General features: G+C 37.3%; 1 protein-coding gene across 13 annotated transcripts in view; it reads left to right on the forward strand.

The window, feature by feature from the left end:
* The window catches only part of pde4cb (phosphodiesterase 4C, cAMP-specific b), a 106,181-nt gene that overhangs the window by 74,994 nt on the left and 9,159 nt on the right, over positions 1-22,028 (forward strand). For 7 of the 13 annotated variants that reach the window (XM_077202725.1, XM_077202726.1, XM_077202736.1 and 4 more), the window contains one exon: positions 12,001-12,177. In XM_077202725.1, coding sequence (XP_077058840.1) covers positions 12,001-12,177 — 177 coding nt within the window. Of the gene's footprint in view, positions 1-4,700; positions 5,024-7,568; positions 7,671-12,000; positions 12,178-22,028 lie in introns of those variants that run through there. The other 6 variants (XM_077202734.1, XM_077202731.1, XM_077202732.1 and 3 more) reach the window with 6 other exon arrangements.

Consider the following 22,028-nt stretch of genomic DNA (forward strand, 5'->3'; position numbering starts at 1 on the left):
ACAGTGTTTGAGGGCAGGTTAAAGTAGACATTCATGGCAGCCAATGAAAACACATAGGCAAATTTGTTCCAAACCTACACAGGTTTGTGCAGGAAGTAAGACAGGAATTAGTGATGACTCATTTCAGACAGTTCAGAATTGGTTCTTTCTTTTGGGAGACATAACCTATTTTTGTGCACTTTGACCTTTGAAACTTTGCAGACTTTTTAAATTCACAAACACTACCATGAAAGTTAATACCTGAAAAAGCATAACAGGGGCACTTTAAGCACACTTTTATCTCAAATGTTATATACTGTAATGTGTGTGGTTGTGTGTCTGGTTGTTCTGGTTGAGAACTTATTTTAAAAAACGCTGGTGGGGAAAGAGTTAATATGATAATCATTTAGTGCGATGATATATATGATTTGTGATGTCCCAGGGCCAGGTATGAGTGCCAAATTGTCACTGCCTACTGCTTTTCCCTGAAAACTGGAAATAAGAAGAGAGAAACTAAAAGATGAGCTTAGGGTTTCAATAACAGTAGCCATAGCCTGTGCTGGAGCTGTAATGCAGATTTAAATATAATATGATGCAGTTTTGAATAGGGTCAGGTCTGAAACACATCAACCATCCTGTCTTTTATCTCAGAGCAAATTTCACATCATTTCAGGGCTGTGCACAGCAACACAGTCTGCCGTGATCAGCCTCTGTTATTGACCTGGAAAGAAGTGAGTGTGTATTTAGTGTGTGCACATGGAATATTTCTGAATCTACAATTTAAAGTCTTGTTTCAATGGTAATTTAAAGAGATAGTTCACCCCCCAAAAAATGTAATCCCCTACTCATCCTCATCACGTAATGTGAAACATAAACTTGTCCAAGCAGATTGTCCAAACTGCTGAAAGCATTCCATGGCCACAGGTTATCAGTTCAAGGTTATCAGTTCAGTTTGATATCAGTACAAAAAAAGCACCATAAAAGTAAGTCCAAGCTTCTAAGGTTTATATATATATATATATATATATATATACAGTATAAATATATGTGAAGTGTGTCAAAGGTTCATGTTTACAATGTGCATTTTCAATGTCAAGCATTTGTAGCATTCTTTGTTCTTCATGTATTTCTTTGGGTGAGTGGATTGTCCGGGGTTTCCCCTATTGGCCAATATGAACAGTGCGAAAAATGATAACAGCTTCAGTTCTGATTGGTCAATGGCTTTGCATGGCAAGTTTTACACAATATTTAACACTGTTAATAATGGGGATGCGGGGGGGGGGGGGGGGGGGGGGGTTTACAGAGGGGATGCGTTTTGTAATTTTTTATAACAAGGGTGGTTTCATCCCTCCGCATCCCCCTTCAAATGGAGTCCTGGCTATGTGGGGACTCAGTTTTTTCTGTCATTTGGCCAAAATCTCATGTTATAAAATATGAGGTGCTACAACAGGCTTTTTCACAATACCGTATTGGCTATGACCCTACGACAAATGCTAGACCAAGATACTCTCCTCCTCTCCTCAAATACGTAAAACATTAGCCTTTATATATAGCCTAGTGTTTCTTGAGTAAGAAAAAAGCTGCACTTATTCAAACAACCTGTTCTTTATTTACACTTGCACTGCAAACAAGCAGAGATGGTCCAAAATGTGGCACTTCTTTCCCAGTTGAGGCAAGGTGGAGTTATGAGATTTTATTGACAGTTTAATGATCCAGTGGTTCATTGGTTAAATATTTGCAAAACCCACAGACAGACGTAAAGGTTGACCAAAAAATTAATTATGGAGATCGAAGGTTTTTCACCAGACAGTGATGGAACATGTGATTTTAATGTTCATTTTTGTGTTCATCTAGTAAAAAGCTGTAAGTGGTAAATGTCTTGATTAACATTATTATTTTTAACTAGTAGTGCTGATTTTGCAGTAAACTTGTATTTGTATGTAACAACAGATGTTCCAATGCTATCTCACGACCAATTCGTACGAATTTGTCCGAATGATTAAAAAGTGGCTAATTGGTATGAATTCGTACGACCTCACTCGTACGAATTTGTACGATTTGTCTAAACCCACGTGATGGGTAGGTTTAGGGGCGGGGTCAGGGGTAGGTCATTCGTACAAATTCATACGAATTGGGCAACTCGTAAAATATGTACGATTTAGCAAAAATCTTACTTATTTGTACGAGTGAGGTCGTATGAATTCATACGAATTAGCCACGTCGTAAAATCCGGACGAATTGCTGTGAGATCGGGCTGGATGTTCTATCCAGATCATATCTTTTTTCATATGGGCCAAAAAAATATGTATATTAACATTTTTTTAATAGCAAATGCACGTTCAAAAAAACAGAGAAGATATTTATATTCTGAATATTGTCCAAATTTGGAAAAAAAAAAAAAAATCTTGTGAAATAAATGTTTAGCTACACAACCCAGCATTTATCTATTACTATAAAAAGAGTAGATCAACAGTTAACTTAATGTAAACTATCCATCCATCTATCTATCTATCTATCTATCTATCTATCTATCTATCTATCTATCTATCTATCTATCTATCTATCTATCTATCTATCTATCTATCTATCTATCCTTTCTTTCTTTCTTTCTCTTTGTCAGGACCACTATCGTCAAATACGATTGACAATTAGCATATGATTTGTATTGGCGGTATGGTTCTGTTCTGGGCAAGAACTCCCTGCGCATCCATGCAGCCTAGCATGGATAAGAAGAGCAGCAATAACCAAAAACATGATAAGATAAACAGTCAAGTAAGATAAACAGGTCAACTGAGTGGAGGGTTTTTTTTGGGGGGGGGGGGGGGGGGGGGGGGATTATTACCTAATTTGAGCAGGAAGTGGCATCAGCCATGCTTGAATTACTCATTTATTGAAAGATTTTGATTTAAGCCACATCTGCACCTCTAACCAGAGTCCATCCCTCTCAGCAAAGCTTTTCTTGCCCATCATGCATTGAGTCTTTATATGATTGGCCACTGTGCACTTTAATTGCCTCTGCTCAGTTACTGGTGTGTCCTGTCGTGTCACGATCGAAGCAATGTTCCAAATTAAGACCGATTCCTAATCGGACCCAGCAGAGAGACTAGAGTCAGAGCTGGTGCATGTGAACAAGGGCACTAGTGCATTGTGGGAGAAGAACTGTCCTCTATTACTGCAGACCTCTCATCGTGCTCTTCACACCAAGAGCTTATTGATCCCACCATTCCAGATCCCCACTCATAACATGAGCACCTGGACGGATTGGTCAAATCTGTGTCCATGTTCGCCTGTTCAGAGCCACCAGGGTCATACATGAGCAGGACAACAGAACAATGATGACTTTAAGAGTGGCACAACTCGTGGAGTTTAGTTAATTCTAAGTTACTACATTTTTAAATGTGTAGTGAGGTTTACAATGTACATAAGTAAGGGTTGGGCAAAATGATGAATTAAACATATCTCTAATTAAAATTAAACATTTCTCTAGTCCTGCTATATTCTACTAATATCACACCGACACAGTCCCGACGCCAGGACACAAGATTTGGGGGGGCTTTTATAATTCTCAGGTGGGATTGTGGTAGATTGCTTTCTGGTTTAAATTGCGTTCCAGGGGAGGGGTTCATATCATCGCCAACAGCCAAAAAATAGTATGCAGCACAACTGTTTACAACGTTAATAATAAATCAACATATTAGAATGATTTCTGAAGTATCATATGACACTGAAGACTGTATTAATGGCTGATGAAAATTCTGCTGTGCATTACAAAAATAATTTTTTAAAGTATATTAAAATAGAAAACATTATTTTAAATACATTTTTCATTTTTTTTATCAAATAAAGGCTTGATAAGCATAAAATGCTTCTTTCAAAAACATTAAAGTAGTAATGTTTCCAAAATTTTGTATAACTTTATAATGTATAATGAAGAGCAGTTCCATATCTACTCTCTCACTTCAAATTCAGTAACTGAATTGGAATTAAATTTGTGCACAACCCTGAATGTAATCTAATAAAATCTGTTTCTTGCTTGCGTTAAGATTTCCATCTAATTACATCCGCTATGAGTGTTGAATTGTGAAACATGTAATTCACTGTAATAACTCAAATTTATGACGATCTGGATGACACTACATATTGCTTAATTTTACTTCCACGTACAATATTTGTACAAGCAGTTTGTTTATACCTTGAGTAAACAACGTGTGCTAACATTCTACTTGTGACAGTAATCATTCTCACTAATCTCTCTCTTTACCATCGACGATACTCATAATTTATGACGTGTGAATCTGCCTTAACTTTCAAACCAAAACAAATAAGAATACAACTAAATAATACATAATTTTGCATTTACGAAGATATGAATCATACATAACTATACATAATCATACATAAAGTTATACATAACTTTAAATAATAAAAGTGAGAATGATTTTCATTATTGTATTACATTTCATGAATATATATATTTTTTATATTGAAAAGGAGCTATTTTGGGTAATTTTGTGGAAAAGGTGTCTTTAATTGTAACAAAAGTATTTACAATGAAAAAAAAAACATAATACTCCTAAAAACTGGCTTTATTTTCTTTGTACAAAGTACAATTTCTTTTCTTTTTTCTCTAAAGCGTGTCTGATCCTGAAGCTGTCTGACGTGCGTTATTGTGGTATTCTACAAATCTGTCAGCTCTGCTGGCGTGTTGCAACTTGTGTGTTGGCAAAGAGAAGTTACGTGTGTGCGTGTGGTCAGAATACAAGAGAAAAGGAGAGGACTGGGTGTATTTATGGTAAAACACTGTATTTAGATTAAAGGTTTAAAGATTTTGATCTCTGGATTTAAGTAACTCGAGATATTTAAAATAAATATCAAATCAAATTAGTAAATCAAATGTAAGAAATGTACCTCTTTATTTGATGAGAAATATGTTATATGGTTAGATTGGCATTGGATTTGTCTCCAAGGTTCCTTACTAGTCTTGAGTTAGAATGGCAATCTGCTTGCAGACAAGACCAAGATCTGCTGAAAAGCACGTACTGTGGTAAGTTCACTGTTGACATTTGCCACATTATATAAACTGAGGCGTATTGTCAGACTGCTCTTCAGAACTCGTAATTTGTACTTTGCTCTTTTCTTCTCTGTTGAAATATATGGAGTTTGCTATACCACACTGAATTCTGAGAAAGAAAAAACATATTCTGTAGGCTGTAATTGTACTATATTCTGACATGTTATGTACATTGTGGTCAGTATTTTTTGCACTATTATACATAGTTTCCCCCCAAATCCACATAATTGTACCTGTTGACATGACACTGGTTCTCTGGTTTCTCTGATAACATGTGCATGTTGCCAAGATATATATTTGATATCTGTGTGATTAAGTCATTTAGGAAATGTCATTTTAGAGCATTTTCTCACCTATAGTATGTGTTTAAAACAGCAGATTTTGTTGAGACAATGACTACGTTTACATGCAGCCAATTTTCAGGTTATGGTCGGGTTAAGGTCACTATTCGGGTTTCTGAAACATTAGGAATAACCTGTTTACATGCGTGAGCAGATAGAGTTACTCCTGTATACATGGAATTGCAATATCCCGATGTAAACGGCGATGCGCGGTTAGCGTCTGGACGTACGGACAACCTTAAGACGCAATATGCGTCATTTCCGATTCTTCTTCCTGTATCCAAAGACAACAACAAAAGCAGCAGCACGCAGATAACGAATAGTTCGGGGCAGATAGCGATCGCCTTTGTTTGCGCTGGTACTGACCTCGCTCCAAATGTAGGCTATGCTGTGCTGTGTCTCGCCATGTTTACTTCCGGTATACTGCACGCGGGTTTTTGTATGCGCCGAGAAGTTACTCTACTCAAAAGACCAAGATTCCTTGCGAATAGAACATGCGCCGAACACAAATCATTATGGGGATATGCCGATACGGGTTTACATGACCAAAAATTCGGGTTAGAAAAGGGGTACCCCAGGTATCATATCCGGGTTTTTAAAATCCGGGATATGAGCATATTCGGGTTTTTGCCGGTGTTTACATGGCCGTGTGTGACCGGGTTATTGATAAAATCCCGGTTTTGAACGGGTTATTGGCTGCATGTAAACGTAGTCAATGATAATTTAGAATGTATGTGAATCATATGCTTATTAGATAAAATATAAACAAACATTTTGAAAAAGATCTTTAATAGATGTTTGTACACAATAATTAATAATAGATTATTTCCAGACATCTTGAATTTATTTGTTTACAGTTTACTGCAACAATCTGCACAATTAAGTAATGTATCATTACTGTAATGATTTTAATGTAAAAGCGTAAAAAAGCTGATTTAATTAATTATGACTGCATCTTATTATACAGTATAGAATGTTCACAAAATTTGCAATGATTTTGCTGCTGATAAAATTAAGACTTGAATATATGAAAATTATTTCATGTGAGATTTTTTAAATAGTATGGTTTAAACTTCACTTTAGCATCAATGGTGTTACAGTTTTTTCGATTGCTAAACTACAGTGAGCACAACTGGAGCTACATGTGCAAAACTTTAACTACAGTCTGCACAGCAGCAGTTCATGTGGACCAAACTCTAGTTCGTTTTTCATTGCTTGTACACAGTTTTCAAAACTCTACACACTTATCCCATGACTTTAACCACAACCTGCACAACACTGTGGATTTACAGCACTTTGTTCAAAAGCTAACACACTGCTGTCAAAACTGTGAACCACACATTCAAAACAGAATAGATTTCAGCCTTGTGCCTTTCAAACACTGCTGATTGCAATTTCAGCTGAAAGGCTAAGCAGGTGTCTAGTTTGTTATTTGTTCAAATTACAGTATGTACTTTTAATTTCTTCCTTTTTTTCCCGCATTACTGTAATTCCGTAAATTACTACAGACTGTTGAAGGAAACTGCTAATTTTCATTTACCTTAAAGAATTTTTATGTTCTAAAAATGTCAAACTGTAAAGATGAAAAGTTTGTATTTTCTGTATTGGTGTTTGATGCTAGTGTTTTTACTCTCAGTGTGTTCTGAGTGACAGTGTTTGTTATCTCAGTGAGGGTTGTGTAGTGAGCCTGGCACTGAGCCTGTTTTGAGCCATGTGTTAAAAGTTGTGTTGCTTGGAATGAGTTTTGCAGGTGATGTGAACTGTTTAGCTCAAGTGACTGTTGGTAGTGCAGACTGTAGTTAGAGTTTTGCACATGTAGCTCCAGTTGTGCTCACTGTCGTTTAGCAATCGAAAAAAACTGTGAGGTAAATGTTTAAAAAAAATCCAGAATTTGCATTTGCATTTTACAAATTCCACTGAATCAATGCATAATTCTGATTCAGAATTTGTATCACCACTTAAAATTATTATTATTAAACATGAGAATGATTCATTTAGTAGACAAACAGCGGAAATCGCCTTTTTAAAACTAGATTTATACTCTGTTTTAGTTCCTTTATCATTCCCATTACATATTTTGAATTAATTTTCCTGTGACTGAAAATTGTTAACATTCCACCCTTTTTAGCCATTTAGAACAAATACTAATATGTAGTTCTTTTTCTTATTTTCTAAAGGGTCATCTGTGCAGGCACCACCCAAACCAACACTTTAATATTTTAGTTTTTTTCCTGTTTTTTCCTGGCACGTGTTTTTCATCTGGGCCCCCTTTCTCTAAGGTCAGGCTACGAGACTCACCAGGACAACTGAATACAACCTGTTTTTCACTACATAAGAGAAATAATGGGGTCATGTTTGGCCTTTATTTTCAGAGAAGCTCTCTGTTGTTCCAGGGACAGTGATCTTTAATGATAACATCTGTGTCTCAGTGCCAAACCACCATTCTGGGGTTCTCACAAATGCCTTTGTGTAGGCCAGCTGCTTAGAGCCGATCCAAAACATCAGGAGGAAGGTTAGCTTGAAAAGATAAAACTGATGTTTTCCCTAGAAATCTCTTGAAATCTTCCTTACTCAAATGTAAAGGTAATGTGCAATTCTGTAAAGGCTTGAAAAAAACTTTTTTTTCTTAAAAAAAAAAAGAAAGGTAGGAAGGAAGTGGGGAAGTCACACCAAAAGCATGCAAAATTTCAACCCATTCAACAACACCTATTGACCAGCGTTCCTGTACACTATGTAACTTTTGGCCCTCTCGTGGTTAAAAAACAAAACTACATGTATTTTATGGAAGAACATTGTTTTGGTTGTGCTTCGGCTCTGCATGAGTACTCATAAAACCTTTACTATTACGCTTAAGACATATAACCAGTTTAGAAAGGATCTGAAGCTGACTAGCTGAAGACGTTACTGTAGCTACACCCATTACAGTAATGGAAAGTACATTCCAGAAGCGCCACAACAGTCCATGAAATGACCCTTCACTATAGATAATGCTTTCCAATAAACTCTGTTAGAGATGTAATATGGAAATCTAGAAGTTAAATTCAATATCTTACTCACCCGTTGAATAACAAAAACGCAATCTCGCAACAAAAACGCGATTCTCACCATCTCCAAAAAACCAAGCCAATGTTTATTCTGGTTTTATTACGAGCTCTGTTGCGTTTTCTTTATGCCAGCAGACTCTCCTCTTTTCTGTGTTTTTTTTAAACGGATGATTCCCCTGAGGTTCGATATTTAGCTGCTCAATGTCAACCTTTCTCACTCATTGTGACAACTAACCTCTACCAATCCCACATCATACATGCCTCAAAGTAACCGGAGCAACTTTTCTCTATCTATGAATATGACGAGAGACACACATGCGAGTGAAGATTACACAATTTCCCACGAAATCCATCCCAACAGGTCTAAAATATTTTTAAATATATGAATATTCTTTTTTTTTTTACCTGCATTTATCATTAAAGACTCAAAGGTTGCAGAGATGTTCTGAATGATTGTGAGCAGGGTCAGAAATTAACTTTTCCGTTAAGGGACATATTCGTCCCCTGGAACTGATTTCCAGGGGCATTTTTTACAGTTGTAAAGGCAATTTTTATAAATACCTTTTTAAACGAATATGTGTTCTGTTTTATGTCAAATTCTAAAGTTTAACCAAAATACTCATAGACTGAATACTATAGACTGTTACCAATCAAATTTTTGGCAACATCAACAAAAGCCATCTTTACATTGCAAAGAACAGAAGATGCATCTGATATGGCATTTATGCTTATTTACACAGATTGACTTCTGACTTGTGCAACCTGCAATTAAACCACACCATGTTGCTTCTTTTAGCAAGGACTGGTCCCCCAACTGAGCCCATTTTGTCACCTGATGTTTGGGTTCCTTGACACTGTTACCTCTGGCTTGCTTTGTTGAGGTCACTTAAAGGGGATAGTTCACCCAAAAATGAAAATTAGCCAATTATTTACTCACCCTGAAGCCATCCTAGGTGTATATGACATTTTTCTTTCAGACAAATACAATTGGACTTATATTAAAAAAGGTCCTGGCTCTTCCCAGCTTTATAATGGGAGTGAAACTGTGTATGTCTTTGGAAGTCCATCAAAGTGCATCCATCCTGATTAAAGTGCTCCACACGTCTCCGGTGGTTAATAAAAGCATTCTGAAGTGAAGCGTAAGTGTTCGTGTAATACAAATATCCATACTTAAAACTTAATCGACTAAAATAACTAGCTTCCGACAGACGGCCGTACACATCGATTTACGGCGAAAGAGTAACACTTGAACTTGATGCATGACGTAATGACGAACGTGGCTGCCCAGCCCTGTTTGTTTGAACCGCTAGAGGCGTCAAAGCTTACGCTTCTCCTACATCCTATAGTTATACATCGCCAAGTGTTACTATTTTGCCGTAAGTCGACTTGCGTACGGTCGATAGCCAATTTAATAATTGATGATCTTCACAACGGAACTGAATCAAAACTGACCTGCATGAGTTCAGCCGGACAATGACACCTTTTTTTTCTTTTTAAAGCTGCTTTACAGCCGAATTAGTTATTTACGATCGCTATGACAATGTTTTCAATACCTTTAACAATTTTCCTAAACTCTTAACGCACCAACACACCTACAACACACATTTGGCAAAACGGTTAATTTCATGCTAAAAATCACACACTGTAAACTAAACTCCAACACAAATTTTCAACACAATACACTGTCTACCAAAACACTAACACACGTTCTCTGAACATTTAGTCAATCATAGCACAATGTCATAATGTCTGCCCTTATACAATAGACAGTATGTTGCATTGATCATAGATTGTGTTTTGCACTGCAATTTCAATTTGCAATTTGCATTTGTTTGTTTTTGCAGCAGCAGAAAAAATCAATACAAAAATGAATGACCCTTCTCAGAGTAGCTTTATAGAATATACAGTTTATGAAAAAAAGAAGACAGAGACCGATTTGCTGCAGTAAAGGCTTTATTTGTAACAGGATATTTCTGCAAGATAACCAACATATGCAAAATAGCTGACATTTACAGTATTACTGTATGTGAAAATACAAAATATACAAACAGAAAAAGCCATCTTCTAATCTGCCCCGTCTTCTGCATTCACGGGAATGGTGGAATGCCACATTGTCCCATATTTGCATAACTTCAATCAGCTGTTTCTCAGTAGCAATGGAATAAAATCCAGGGATATATTTGTGTTTCAGTTCACAATATGAACAGCTATATGAATATGTTCAGTTTGAATATGTTCAGTTTGACTTTAACCTATAAGTTAGGTTTAGCACATGATGTTATCTGTTCTGACATACAGTGTGAAAGCATTTGTAAAATTGACAGGAAAAATACATTGTTTTGGTCCTGGTGGAGCTTGTGCGTAAAAAAATTCAAGCATTTTAAATTTGTGTTTACTGTATGCATTTTGTGCCAAAGCAACAAGAAATGTGTTAATTGTATAGCCTACACCGACGGATGTTGTGCTAACTTTGTTAAGAGTTTAAGAAAATTGTTAAAAGTATTGAACAAAAATGTCATAACGATCATAAAAACCTGTAAACTGTTTGCATCATTATTTTCTTGATCACTGCAAAGCTTTTTTGAAACAATCTGTATTGTGTAAAGAGCTATCAAATTAAAAGTGACGTGACTTGACTTGTCTTCTAAGGTATTACTAGGTGCTGATAAGGTGATTTGGTTGGTTTCTGGGGATGGGGGTTTACATTCTGGCCCAAGTCACAAAAGCCACCAAGTCTCTATTTTGGATTCTAGATATAGCTGAAGTACCTCTTTCACTGTAAGTTTATGGTATTTCTTTTTATTCGTTTTATAATCTAAAAAAAGAAAACTGTAGGTTTAATTACCTAGAAAAATAATAGCATGAATCGAGGTGCCGATCATATTTTACAAGCAATTCTACTGTACACTATGTGCTACGTTTTTTTACTTAAGATCGGAAATTTGAACAAACCCTTAAACTAATGAACAATAGTAATAATGATAATAACTTGAAACACCAGTAAACAATAATACTTGTCATAAAGGGTGCTCAGTAACAGATTATTTTTTTTTAGTTTTCATGAGAATGTGTTCATAATTCTGAATGGAGAGAGGCAATATGTTACCTTAGAAACTAAAAATAGACCCTCAGCCACTGAACCTTTACCCCAGATATAAATAAACCAGAAGCTCTGTCTCACTTTCTCTTCAAGTCAGTCTGAATCAGAGCAGAGAGTCCTTGAATTCAGACCTACAGACAGTCTAGCGAGGCCTGTTACTTCTCTTATTGAGCTTGTGGGCCAGAGGTTTTCATTCACTAGAAATCATGAATGAAACATTCAGAACATAAACTTGTGTCTTCTGTCTTCATCACAGACGTAACATAAACAATTCAACTAGTGCTTGCTGTTTTAACTGAGTTGCTAGAATACCAGTGTCTATTCTGAAACGAAAGATAATTGCATTTACAGTATGTTGCAGTTCTCAGTATTCCTTTGATCAAATGTTGGGCAGTTTCTTTTTTTTTTGTGTGAAAATGGTTTATTCAGATAACTAATTTCCTATCACCTGTATGTCTGTTGCAGTTTCGATGTGGAAAATGGGTTGTCAACCGGACGCAGTCCACTGGACCCCAGTCCAAGCTCTGGTCTGGTCCTCCAAGCAAACAGCCAGAGGCGAGAGTCTTTCCTTTACCGCTCGGACTCGGATTTCGACATCTCGCCCAAGACGATGTCCAGAAACTCCTCGACTGCCAGCGAGCTGTGAGCTTTTATCGCATACTAAAGCAAAATATGTCATTGTACCCTGTCATTGAACTGGCTCAACTCATTTTCTGTTCAAAATGATTTCTTGCTTAATCATTAATTAATCTTTTGGCATGTGACTCTTGAGAGTCGCTTTAGAAGCAAGTGTCTTTGAAAGTCTTTCCTTTCATTCTCAAATTTTGAAAAAGTAATACATGGTTTTATCACCACAAGGCTGGATTATTGCAATTCGCTTGATTTGGGATTAGTCTTCCATACATCACCTTCAGACCGCTCAAAATGCTGCTGCCAGAGCTTTGACCAGAGTTCGTAAACGGGAACATATAACTCCTGTCCTAAAGTCACTTCATTGGCTGCCGGTGCGTTATAGGATCCATTTTAAAGTTCTGCTATTAGTTTATAAGTCTTCAAATGGGTTAGCACCATCTTACCTTTCCGATCTGCTGACAGTCCATCAACCTGCAAGAGCTCTTAGGTCTGCAAACTTAGGTCTCTTAGTGGCTCCTAGATCCAGGCTTAAGACTAGAGGAGATCAAGCATTTTCCACTGCTGCCCCAAGACTTTGGAACTCTCTGCCTGCTGAAATTAGAACTGTGCCCACTCTGTCCATTTTAAAAGCTAGGTTAAAAACATTTTTATTTGATCTGTCTTACAACATATGAATGTTGAAGCAGTTGTCCTGTTTGTCCTTGTTGATTTTATTTGGTTATTGCGTTTTTTCATTTTTACTCTGTACAGCACATTAGTCAACAGAAGTTGTGTTCTTCTTCTTCTTCTTTCTTTTAATGGCGGTTGGCAAACAACTTTTAAGTGTGCATTACCGCCACCTTCTGATATGGAGTGTGGATCACAATAGCCTTTCCTCACTACCCTTAAATAAATATATAAATAAATACATACATCCATAATAAAACCAATAAATAACTTCATAAATATTTAATAACATTATTAATATTCATACATTATCATTATTATTAAATACAACTTTCTAAGACAACTCAACTCATAGTCTTCTACTAAGCCCTGTTTTACTCAAAAACATAAATATCGCTCTATACCCTACATGTCCTGAATTCATTTGTAATAGTTCCTTCATTTCAAATCTAATTTTTTCTTTTCTAAACCAGTTTTTCAGCCTCATCCTTTCCTCCTTATACTTTTGACAATTTATAATAACATGTTCTACTGTTTCATTAATATTACAGACCTCACACATCCCGTTTTCATGTTTCCCTATTAATTTAAGCGTACTATTCAATCCAGTATGCCCAAATCTCATTCTTGAAATAATGTCCTCTTCCCTTTTATTCCTATTATTTTCTCTCATACCTCCTACCCTCTTTTGGATACTGTAATACATTCTTGCTTTTGTTTCTTTATTCCACTCCTCTTGCCACTTCTTTCTCATTTCTTCTTTGATTATGCTTTTAACTTCCGCCTTACTATAGCTTATTACCATATCTATCTCTGTTCTTTTGGTTGCATTTTTGGCATATTTGTCTGCCATTTCATTTCCTTCTACTCCTATATGAGCTGGAATCCAGATGAATTTTATTACTACTCCTACTCTATTAACTCTATAAACAGCTTGGGCTATTTCCAACAAAATATCATGTCTTGCTTCGGATTGCATGTTCTTAATACTGGTTAACGCACTACTTGAATCTGACCCTATTAACACTTCCCTTGACCTACTATTTTCAACCCACTCAAGGGCTAAGAGAATGGCCAGCATTTCTCCTGTATACACTGATATTTTATCATTTACTCTCTTATTTAACATAACATTCACTTCTGGTATAATGAACGCAGCTCCTACTCTATTATCTTCTGTTTTTGATGCATCTGTATATATCTTAATAAACATAGAATAATTCTCCTCTATATATCTACTAACCTGATTCCTATCAATACTATTCTCTTTTTTCCACTCTAAAAGGTGCAAATCTACCTCTAACTCCCCTAATAGCCAAGGTGGAACATTAGATAATGGCACAGTTGGACTTACCGTCATATCTCCTATCCCTATCTCATCGACTGCAACCCTTATTATCCAACCAAAGCTCTTAATCTGTCGTCTTTCCCTTTCTTGACATGGTTGTAACACCTTCTGAGTCGGGTGACTTTCCTTATGCCCTTTTAAATTTGCCCAGTACGTTAATGCTATCTGATTTCTTCTAATCTCTAATGGCATCTCATTCATTTCTACTTGTAATGCCGCTACTGGGGTTGTTTTAAAAGCACCACAACAGAGTCTCAACGCCTGACTTTGAATAACATCCAACTTTTTCAGTAAAGTTTTTGAAGCAGACCGGTAAACTGTACATCCATAATCTATAACTGCCCTAATTAATCCAATATAAACTACTTTCAATGAAGTCCTATTTGCTCCCCACTCTCTACCTCTCAGACATCTTACTACATTCAATATTCTTTTACATTTTTCAACAACTTTCTCAATATGTATTTTCCAGATAAGTTTTTTGTCAAACCATATCCCGAGATATTTAAAACATTCCACTCTCTCTAGATTTTTATCATAAAGTTTAAGTTGAAACTGTTCTTGATTTTTCCTTTGAGAAAAACAGATTACTTTGGTCTTTGCCACTGAAAACCTAAAACCCCATTCCATTCCCCAACTCTCTACCTTCCCAATTGCCTCTTGCATCTTCCTCACTATATAATCTATATTTCTTCCCTTTTTCCACATAACACCGTCATCTGCGAATAAAGCAACCCTTATAGATCTATCAACTCTACTAAACACTTCATTTATCATAATTGAAAACAAAACTGGACTAACTATACTCCCTTGAGGAGTTCCATTTTCCACTAAATACTTTGTACTCAATTCGGTCCCTACTCTTACTGCGATCCACCTATCAGTTAAAAAATTTTTAATCCAACTATACATTCTCCCTTTTATTCCCAATTGATAACTCTTAATCAAAAGTCCTTGTTTCCACAACATATCGTATGCCTTCTCAACATCAAAAAATACAGATAATATACTTTCTTTATTAATTTGAGCTTTTCTAATTTCACTCTCTAAACATATAGCCGGATCTATTGTGCTTCGTCCCTTTCTAAACCCACTCTGGTAATCCTTTATCAATTCCTTTGTCTCCAAATAATACTTTAATCTTTCATTTATCATTTTTTCCATAATTTTCCCTACATGTGAAGTTAAAGCAATCGGTCTATAACTTTCTGCCAAACTCGGATCCTTACCTGGTTTACATATAGGTACGATAATTGATTCTTTCCACTGTTTTGGCAAACATCCTACTTCCCATACCTTATTATATAATTTTAATAACGTTTCTTTACTCTCATCATTTAAATTTTTAATCATACAATAACTTATTTGATCAATCCCTGGCGTTGTTCTTCCCGATTTTCTTAAGACATTATTCAACTCACCCATTGTAAACATCACATTTATGGTACTTTCATTTTCCCCACCATCCTGTATTACTTCAACACTATCTCTTATTGTTTTCTCCCTCTGCGTCTTTTCCTCATTACTCAAATTACTATTGCTATGTATTCTAACAAATGTCCTTGCCAGCAACTCTGCTTTCCCTTTGTTCTCTATTATTATTTTCTCACCTTCTTTCATTATAGGATATCCATACTCTCTTTTATTTCCTGACATTCTTTTAATCATACCCCATACTCTATCTAGTGGTGTACTTCTTCCTAGAGATTCACAATACTTCCCCCAAAAGTTTTTCTTAACTCTCTTTATTGTCTTCCTTACTACAGCCTGCTTCCTCTTATAATCAATTAAATTCTGAAAGTTATGTGTTCTTTTCAGGATTTTAAATGCTTTATTTCTCTCTTTAATTACCTTTGTGCATTCTTGTGTCCACCACGGAACAATTTTCTTTCTAATACTGCCTCCTCTTTTTGGTATCGACTCTTTTGCTGCACCTAAAATAATACTACTTATTTTTTCATTAAGATCTTCAACTCCCTGATTTATACAAACCTCCTTTAATTTTTCTTTGGACAATATTCTAAAATTGTTCCAATCTGCTTCCTCAAATTTCCACCTACTTACTCTTTCTTTCTTTTGCATATCCCTTTCTATTCCAATTTCTATATATATAGGATAATGATCACTCCCTATAGTACTTTCCTTTTTCACTTCCCAACTACTTATCCCTCCCAAAGACTGGGACACCAACGTAAGATCTATTGCAGTCTCTATACCCTTACTTAAATTTATTCTTGTACCAGACCCATCATTTAGACATACTAATTCCTTTTCATCCAATATTTCTTCTAAAATTTCTCCATTCAAATCTTCTTTTTCACCCCACACCTTACTATGTGCATTAAAATCCCCGCACCAAATAATTTTTCCTCTCCACTCCTCCAGTATTGACTCTAGTTGCACTCTCTCTAGTTTCTTACATGGGTTATAAAAGTTAATCACTTTGATACTTTCTTTCTTATTCCATATTTCAACAACTATTACCTCTAATTCTTGTATTGTTTTTAACCTCCTATATACTATACCCTCTTTAATAAATATTGCACATCCCCCTCCAATTCCATTTCTTCTATCTTCACGTATGGTATTATATCCCTTAATAATGAAATCCAGATTAGTTTTGAGCCATGTTTCCTGAATGCAAATGATATCTGGTTTCTTTCCTAGTTTATCAATATATCCCTTAAACTCATATCCATTTGCTAACAAACTTCTAGCATTCCATTGAATTACCAACATTAAGTTATGCTTTGAGAAGCTGTATCTCCGTTCCCTTCTCCATGGTTAAGATCAGCATGTATCTTTTCCCATGACAAATCTCTCATGTTTAGGAATTTTGCTGCTGCCTTAACTATGATTTTTATCTTCTCTGTTTTTGTTTTTGCTTGTTCTGAACAATTTATGACATATGCTACAAAAAGCACTATCCTATCCATTGACATTCCTGTATTTTCCTGTTTTGACCCCGTTCCTTCTTTATTCGTACCAATGTCTTCTTTTTCTCTTTCATTATTATATATTTTCACAGCCTCTGCATATGTTACTTTCTGATTTGATTTTACTTTTTGAACCTCAACTGCCTTTTTTCGGATTTCACAGCCCCCATATGCTGCTGTGTGGTTCCCTCCACAATTACAACACTTTATTGTAACATTACTCCCACACTCTCCATATGCATGTTCTCCTCCACATCTACCACATCTCTGTTTCCCTTTACATACATTTGCAGTATGTCCATACCGCTGACATTTATAACATCTTAATGGAGGAGGTACATATTCTCTGACGTTAAAGCTCATGTATCCTACCATCACTTTCATAGGAAGTACATCATCTTTAAACTGTAGCAGTACAGACTCACTATCTGTTTTTTCTCCATTTCTGAAAGCCTGCATTCGAGTGATTTCTGTGATCATTCCTCCTTTAATCACTTTCCTTAGTTCTTCCAGATTCTCTTCTACAGGAATTCCTGTTATCACTCCCTTAGTTCCTCTCTTCTCACCAATTATTTTTTTCTCCACTATTTCTTTCTTACATACTGATTGCAGTTTCATAGTTTTATTTTTCTGCTCAATATTTTTGCATTTCACCAATAGGCTCCCATCACGCAACACTTTCGCCATTTCTATTTCCCCAATCGCTTTCTTCAATCCATTTGTAAGAGTGATCGGGCTAACTGATGTAATTTCATTCCCCTCTTTAAATTTAAGAATAATCTTAAACTCTTCCATCATTATCTTTTTCCTTACTTCTCGAATTTCTTCATCCTCTTCTAATGTTCTCTTCTTTGTCATCTGACTATTTCTATTTTCTTTTTTCCCTCCTCCTTTCCTACTAGTACTCTTTTCCCAACCCATCTGCATATCTTCATCCTCTGAACATCCACTATAGTTTGCCATTCTGATCCAGTCACAAATCAGATTATGCCATGAACCCGCAAACAAAACAAACAAAATAAACCTACAACAACTAAGTAAGAAACAAAACAAAAACTTTCCTATCCAGCAATGTCTCTTCTCCCGGTTCCTCACCCGCGGCGCGTGAGGATGACGTTGTCCTCCAACACACCGGCGTTTTTAAGAAGTTGTGTTTAACTGTGCATAATACATAAAGAGATTGATTGATTGATTGATTAATTGATTGATTGATTGATTGATTGATTGATTGATTGATTGATGAAAGTGTGGGATAGATGTTGTAATAGTGTAAATACAGGTCCTTCTCAAAAAATTTGCATATTGTGATAAAGTTCATTAGTTTCCATAATGTAATGATACAAATTAAACTTTCATATATTTTAGATTCATTGCACACCAACTGAAATATTTCAGGTCTTTTATTGTTTTAATAATGATGATTTTGGCATACAGCTCATGAAAACCTAAAATTCCTATCTCAAAAAATTAGCATATCATGAAAAGGGTCTCTAAACGAGCTATTAACCTAATCATCTGAATCAACTAATTAACTCTAAACACCTGCAAAAGATTCCTGAGGCTTTTAAAAACTCCCAGCCTGTTTCATTACTCAAAACCGCAATCATGGGTAAGACTGCCGGCCTGACTGCTGTTCAGAAGGCCATCATTGACAACCTCAAGCAAGAGGGTAAGACACAGAAAGAAATTTCTGAACAAATAGGCTGTTCCCAGAGTGCTGTATCAAGGAACCTCAGTGGGAAGTCTGTGGGAAGGAAAAAGTGTGGCAAAAAACGCTGCACAACGAGAAGAGGTGACCGGACCCTGAGGAAGATTGTGGAGAAGGACTGATTCCAGACCTTGGGGGACCAGCGGAAGCAGTGGACTGAGTCTGGAGTAGAAACATCCAGAGCCACCGTGCACAGGCGTGTGCAGGAAATGGGCTACAGGTGCCGCATTCCCCAGGTCAAGACACTTTTGAACCAGAAACAGTGGCAGAAGCGCCTGACCTGCGTTACAGAGAAGCAGCACTGGAATGTTGCTCAGTGGTCCAAAGTACTTTTTTCGGATGAAAGCATATTTTGCATGTCATTCGGAAATCCAGGTGCCAGAGTCTGGAGGAAGACTGGGGAGAGGGAAATGCCAAAATGCCTGAAGTCCAGTGTCAAGTACCCACATTCAGTGATGGTCTGGGGTGCTATGTCAGCTGCTGGTGTTGGTCCACTGTGTTTTATCAAGGGCAGGGTCAATGCAGCTAGCTATCAGGAGATTTTGGAGCACTTCATGCTTCCATCTGCTTAAAAGCTTTATGGAGATGAAGATTTCATTTTTCAGCACGACCTGGCACCTGCTCACTGTGCCAAAACCACTGGTAAATGGTTTACTGACCATGGTATTACTGTGCTCAATTGGCCTGCCAACTCTCCTGACCTGAACTCCATAGAGAATCTGTGGGATATTGTGAAGAGAAAGTTGAGAGACGCAAGACCCAACACTCTGGATGAGCTTAAGGCCGTTATCGAAGCATCCTGGGCCTCCATAACACCCAAGCAGTGCCACAGGCTGATTGCCTCCATGCCACGCCGCATTGAAGCAGTGATTTCTGCAAAAGGATTCCTGACCAAGTATTGAGTGCTTAACTGAACATAATTATTTGAAGGTTGATTTTTTTGTATTAAAAACACTTATTTTATTGGTCGGATGAAATATGCTAATTTTTTGAGATAGGAATTTTGGGTTTTCATGAGCTGTATGCCAAAATCATCCGTATTAAAACAATAAAATACCTGAAATATTTCAGTTGGTGTGCAATGAATCTAAAATATATGAAAGTTTAATTTTTATCATTACATTATGGAAAATAATTAACTTTATCACAATATGCACATTTTTTGAGAAGGACCTGTATAAAGTCAGTGTGAAATACCATTCTCAACCTATGTATTTTTAAGTAAAACAAGAAATGCTTAAAGAAGAAAAGTGTTAGATGGGATTGGGAGTGCAGAATTAAGCAATAAGCCTTTCATTAAAAATGTCAATCAATAAATGGTGTGTGTGTGTGTGTGTGTATGTGTGTGTGCGTGTGCGTGTGCGCGTGCGTCTGTGTATGTGTATATGTGTGTGTGTGTGTGTGTGTGTGTGTGTGTGTGTGTGTGTGTGTATTGATGATATATCAAACAATTACAACACATGACTTGGGATTATCAGTACTTTCTAGGCAGATGAGAGGAGCACACGTGGAGACCAGACAGAGGGAGTAAACAGTGGAATAATGAGGTAGCAGACAGACATTGTAGAACAGATGATGGAGAAATTCAGGTAAGTATATCCAATAGGTAAGATCAACACAAGTGTCTGAACAGTCTTTGGTAAACAATGAAAAAACCAAACAAAGAGTGTGTGTACATGTGAGCAGAGTATGAATACTGTCCTTGATGAACAGTTAAATGGTGACCAGGTGTTGCACAATTAGAATGCAGGTGAGATTGAGCAGAGTTCGTTTCTGACTGAGGATAGTGAGGGAAAGCTTGGTGTAGCCGTGGGCCAAAGTGGAGTAGGGGACCAAGGTGGAGCAGGAAGTGCCGGGTTCCACCAAGGCGGGGCAAAAGACCTGAGGGAGGTTGGCTAAGTGGGAGATCTCAGTGATGCTGGCTGAGCAGGGAAACTCTGGGATGAGGAAAACTTGGGAGTGCCGGCAGAGCGGGAAGCCTTAGGCAAGCCGACCGAGCAGGGGACCATGGTGGAGTTGGCAGAGATGGATTACCTTTAGGTAATTAGCATGGATGAGGACTAGGGTGGAGCAGATGAAACCAGAGGATGAGGGACTATGGTTACCATGTCCATGACAAAGGAGAGGGACACAGTTTTTTTGGATGACGAAGATGAGTATGTGGGGAGTGGCCTCTGTGGCCGAGATGAGGGAGCAGACACTGGCCTCCATGGCTGAGACAAGGGAGCGGAGAGTGGCCGTGACAGCGGTCACCGGACTTAAGACCAACCAGAATACCTGACTTGGGACAACCTTACCACCAGACTTGGGACCACCTAGATGACCTGACTTAGAAACACTGGACTTGGAACCACCCTGACTACTGGACTCAGGGCCACTTGACCAGAGAGCTCTCGGCCTCTAGACTTGGAGCTCTCCAGAGTGTTCAAAGACAGACTTCTTCCTCCTCCTTCACCTCCTCTTCTGGGCTGCGGTCAATGGAGTGTCCCGGACTGGAGGATGGAGCGTTAGAGAGGTCAGTAGGAGCTAGGAGGAAAACTTAAGTGGAATCTGGAAGTTCTAAGATGACTACAGTGGACTGTGAAACTTGATTGGAGCAACTAAGGGTCCTTGTCCACTTCTTCCACGGTTGAAGGGGGATCCATCCGATTGAAGGGCCAGATCCCGAAGTTGGCAGATCATCCCTCAAGGATCATTGGCAGGCAGCAGTGATCTGAAGAAACTTATAAGTTTATCATCCTCATAATTCCTCGAGGGTCCTGGGTGAGGCTAATGAGATGGAATGCAGGAGTGATGAAAGTTAAGTGTGTTTGGTCTGGTCTTCTGTCATGGAATATTTTTTAAATGTTTTTTTTGGGATGACAGGTAATACTGGTAAGTATATTGATGATAGATAAAACAACACCAGCACTTAACTTGAAAGTAACACTACTTTCTAGTCAGATGAGAGCACACAAGGAGACAAGACAAAGGGATTGATCACAGCGGATCAAGGAAGTAGACAGACAATAGAGAACAATGGAGAACAGAGGCGAAAGAGAAATCTGGGTAAGTAGAGAAATCTGGGTAAGTATCCCAACAGGTAAGATCAACACAAGAGTCTCAGCAGTCTTTTGTAAACGACAACTAGACTAGACAAAGAGTGTGAGTGTTTGAGCAAAGAATAAATGCCGTCCCTGATGAGCATTGATATATTATTACA

This window comes from Siphateles boraxobius, unplaced genomic scaffold (genome assembly GCF_051911475.1).
Source record: "Siphateles boraxobius isolate OS27281-9 unplaced genomic scaffold, OSU_SipBor_1 5, whole genome shotgun sequence".
Lineage (NCBI taxonomy): Eukaryota > Metazoa > Chordata > Actinopteri > Cypriniformes > Leuciscidae > Siphateles > Siphateles boraxobius.